Source organism: Hevea brasiliensis, chromosome 7 (genome assembly GCF_030052815.1).
Source record: "Hevea brasiliensis isolate MT/VB/25A 57/8 chromosome 7, ASM3005281v1, whole genome shotgun sequence".
Lineage (NCBI taxonomy): Eukaryota > Viridiplantae > Streptophyta > Magnoliopsida > Malpighiales > Euphorbiaceae > Hevea > Hevea brasiliensis.
In genome coordinates, this window is record NC_079499.1 from 11,327,451 (window position 1) to 11,331,664 (window position 4,214).

A 4,214-nucleotide genomic window follows, 5' to 3' on the forward strand; every position below is an offset into this window, starting at 1 on the left:
AACTCTTTTTCTTGGTTCTGATTCTGTTTTTGTTGTGATTACTATATCTACTTTCTTTGTTTTCTATTTTGCTTAGCTGAATCAACATTACTTAACTAACTGCACTAGAACCAAATGTTTGATTCAGGTTTTGAATTTTAAACCGTATTGAAATTGAAATCCAACACCGAAATCGAACACCCCTAATATTTACAACAAGAAACTTTAAAGGTAAAAAATATTTGACTCCCAATTTACCAATTGGCTAATACCCCAATAGACTTTCTTGCCTGTTTCCACAATAATTTCTTGCCGTGTTTTTCTGCCTACTATTATTTTTTTTTTACGCCAATTTCTTTCTCCAAATTCCAGGCGGAATTGGTCAAAAAAACACCACAAACTTTCCAAGAAGCCTGCTCTCCTTTCTTGACTGCTACTCAAAAGACTCGTGTATATATATATATATATAATACATCTCAAGTTTCAGGATGCACAACTCTCAAACCACACCTCAGGGAACAATTTTAGCACATATCCACATTCTCCAAACTTGTTCCCCCAAGGCAGGATCATCCATCGAGATATCTCTGTAATTGATATCGTCTTTTTTCAGTATTGATTAGCCATGGATAAATCCTTGAGAACTGCTTTGTTCTCTTGTGTTCTGCTGATGATCTCCATATGTGTTCCATCATCTTTCGCCCAAACTTGCGGGAGCTATACCTTCTCTACCAATCAAGTATTCAGCACGTGCAGTGATCTTCCTGTGTTGAGTTCTTTTATCTATTGGAATTACCATCCATCAAACCAAACTGCTGATATTGCGTTTCGCAAATCTGGAGCATCCTCTACCAATTGGTATGCATGGTCTCTCAATCCTAGCGGTCCACAGATGGCCGGGTCACAGGCTCTTCTGGCTTTCCATAACTCCAGTGGCCTCCCTACTGCTTATACCACCCCAATAAACAACCTCTCCCCGTCGATGCAACAGGGTGACTTGAGTTTTCAGGTCTCCAATCTTAAAGCAGAGTATTCAAATGGTGAAATGATCATATTTGCTACTCTGCACCTTACTGCCAGCTTGATATCGACCAACCAAGTGTGGCAGGAAGGTACAATGAGTGGAACTAATTTTAATCCTCATTCCATGGGTTCAGCTAACAGGGCATCAGTGGGGACTATAAATTTTGCGACTGGAACAACAGTTGCTGGAACTGCCCGAACAAGCAGTAAGAAGAACGTAAGTGATAGTCAAACAATTTCATTATAATTAGATAAGTAAGCGACGATTAAACAACTAAAGAATGGATTGTAATGGTGATCTTTTATTGAATTTTTCAGGTTCATGGGGTACTAAACGCAGTGAGCTGGGGAGTTCTGATGCCTATGGGAATCATGATAGCCAGGTACTTGAAGGTGTTCAAGGTAGCAAATCCAGCATGGTTTTACCTACATGTCGCTTGCCAATCCTCTGCCTATGTCATTGGCGTTGCTGGATGGGGAACTGGCCTTAAACTCGGCAGCGATTCCCCAGGAGTCAAGTACAGCAAGCACAGGAACATTGGCATAACCCTCTTCTGCTTTGCAACCCTTCAGGTAATTAATTTTTTTTCCCCTTTAATTTGTGCAGTTTTCTTAATAATTTACAACATGGTAATCCGAAGTTCTGTTAATTTCTTGATTTGCCTGAAAAGTCAATCTTTGTGTCCTGTTAAATTCTTTTTTATTATCATTAAGCGTCTGCTAGTACTTGCAAATCTTTTCAAAGATCACCCACTTCCATGTTAAAGATATAATATACATTTAATTGTAATTTTATAGTTTTGAAGGATGGTGCCTACAAATGGAAAATAAAAAATGATAGGGATCTGTTCTAACAAAAGAATTGAAATGTTGTGTAGGTATTTGCTTTGCTCTTGAGGCCAAAGCCAGATCACAAATACAGACTGTACTGGAATATCTACCACCATTCCATTGGATATGCAACTATCGTTTTGAGCATCATCAACATCTACGAAGGCTTTGACATTTTGGACCCTGAGAAGAAATGGAAAAAGATTTACACTGGAATTATTATATTTTTGGGGGCCGTCGCGGCTCTCCTCGAGGTTTTCACATGGATCATAGTCATCAGAAGGAAGAAAACAGTAAGCTCCAACAAGCACGGCAATGGAACAAATGGGACTAATGGATATGCTGCTTAGAAGACAGCAGACTCCGTTACATGAGCGTAGGCCTGTCCTGGTTGGCTTTTTTTTTTTTCTTTTTTTTTTTTTTTTGGGAGATTCACCTATATCTTTGTGGAGGTTATTTGTGCTAGGGGTATTTTGGGGGTGATATGCGAGTACAGAGACATTTGTATTTGGGATGGGATGAACTGGCTGTTTTTTTCTTGTTACATACTGAAATATTCATTGCATTATTAATCGATTGGATTCCAATTAAGATTTCAGCTCAAAATTCATAATTATGAAAATATTCGGATCTCCATATATCATTTAAGTAATTAAATTCATTGATCTATTATTTTAAATCAGGGTGTGCTCGAGAATTTTTTTTATGAAGTCTTAAGTTCAGGTGATAGTCAGCAGTCCAATTAAAGGTTTCACCTTGAATGCCAAATAGCGCAGGCAAAGATGACAAATTTACAGCAACTTGTCTATCGATGCTAGAACTGCAACGTGCCCAGAAGGTGACATTATGGTGTCCCATTCCTTCTCATGTCTGATCTTTGCAGCATGGCTTTTGATAGTTAGATGTTCAATTATCTAGATATTAGCAGATGAACAAAGAAATTCTTCTAATATATTTGCCTGTCTGTTCTTCCATTGCGTATACTATTTTCATTTGCGAAAATCTGACCTGAAAATACCATTCAGAAGGCCCAGTGAGATATGAGGAAGGTAAATGTGTCCATACATTCTCCTTGCTGCCAAACTGCGTCAAATTTCGCCAAATGCAAGCTTCTGAATTGTCCAATTCAACGGGTGTTATGGCTAAAAGTGGGTGTTTGTGATTTCTAATGAATGTTTAGTGCTTTCATTCTTGAATCTCAAAACTAATCTCTTGTTCTTAACAAATTCTCTCTTTGATTCTTATTACTCTTTCAATCTTGTAATTGCGAGTTGAGAGTGATCTTAGATCTAAAAGCAAACTATATATATATATATATATATTGTGAAGCTTGATATATAACGAATATTGACTTGATAATTAATATTTTTAATTTAACTTGCTAATTTATTAAAAATATCAATTATGCTTTATTATCAATGTACGTAATTTATTTTTTATAAAATTTAATATTTTAAAATAAATAAAAAAATAAAGAATTAATAATAAACATATAAATTAATTAAGTAAAAGAGATGTAGCCCAAGAAAATCATACATATTTTTTTACAAATTAAAATAATAGACTAGAAATTAGTATTTTGATTATAATTTATTAAAAATATGGATAATAATCTAATATATAATGTACAAATGAAAATCTTCCAATTTCCTTCCACCAATTTCAGGCGAAATTAGTAAAAAAAACCACAAAAAACGAATCTCTTGTTCTTAACAAATTCTCTCTTCGATTCTTATTACTCTTTTAATCTTGTAAGTGTGAGTTGAGAGTGATCTTAAATCCAAAAGCAAACTATATATATATATATATATATATATATAAAATGAATATTTACTTGATAATTAATATTTTTAATTTAACTTGCTAATTTATTAAAAATATCAATTATGCTTTATTATCAATGTACGTAATTTATTTTTTATAAAATTTAATATTTTAAAATAAATAAAAAAAAGGAATTAATAATAAACATATAAATTAATTAAGTAAAAGAGATGTAGCCCAAGAAAATCATACATATTTTTTTACAAATTAAAATAATAGACTAGAAATTAGTATTTTGATTATAATTTATTAAAAATATGGATTATAATCTAATATATAATGTGCAAATGAAAATCTTCCAATTTCAGGCGGAATTAGTAAAAAAAAACCGCAACTTTCCAAGAAGCCCACTTTCCCTTCTTCACTGCTTCTCAGAGACTCTTGTATATATAATACATCTCAACTTTCAGGATCCACAACTCTCAAACCACACCTCAGTAAACAATTTTAGCACATACCCACATACTAAAAACTTGTTCCCTCGAGGCAGTATCAATCCATCGAGACATCTCGGCAACTGATATCGTCTATTTTCATCATAAACTTATTAATTAGCC

General features: G+C 33.8%; 1 protein-coding gene across 1 annotated transcript; it reads left to right on the forward strand.

The window, feature by feature from the left end:
* The first annotated feature begins 452 nt into the window (after positions 1-452).
* On the forward strand, positions 453-2,431 carry LOC110661580 (cytochrome b561 and DOMON domain-containing protein At5g47530). Its single transcript, XM_021820250.2, has 3 exons — positions 453-1,219; positions 1,321-1,575; positions 1,881-2,431. The coding sequence occupies exons 1-3, from the start codon at positions 605-607 to the stop codon at positions 2,181-2,183; spliced, it is 1,173 nt and encodes a 390-aa protein (XP_021675942.2). The 5' UTR covers positions 453-604; the 3' UTR covers positions 2,184-2,431.
* The last annotated feature ends 1,783 nt before the right edge of the window (positions 2,432-4,214 follow it).

Excerpts from the sequence above, each read along its gene's own strand:
- LOC110661580 (XM_021820250.2), top strand. The coding sequence starts at position 605 with ATGGATAAATCCTTGAGAACTGCTTTGTTCTCTTGTGTTCTGCTGATG. Across the intron at positions 1,220-1,320 it reads GAACAAGCAGTAAGAAGAAC|GTTCATGGGGTACTAAACGC; the intron begins GTAAGTGATAGT and ends TGAATTTTTCAG. Across the intron at positions 1,576-1,880 it reads TCTGCTTTGCAACCCTTCAG|GTATTTGCTTTGCTCTTGAG; the intron begins GTAATTAATTTT and ends AATGTTGTGTAG.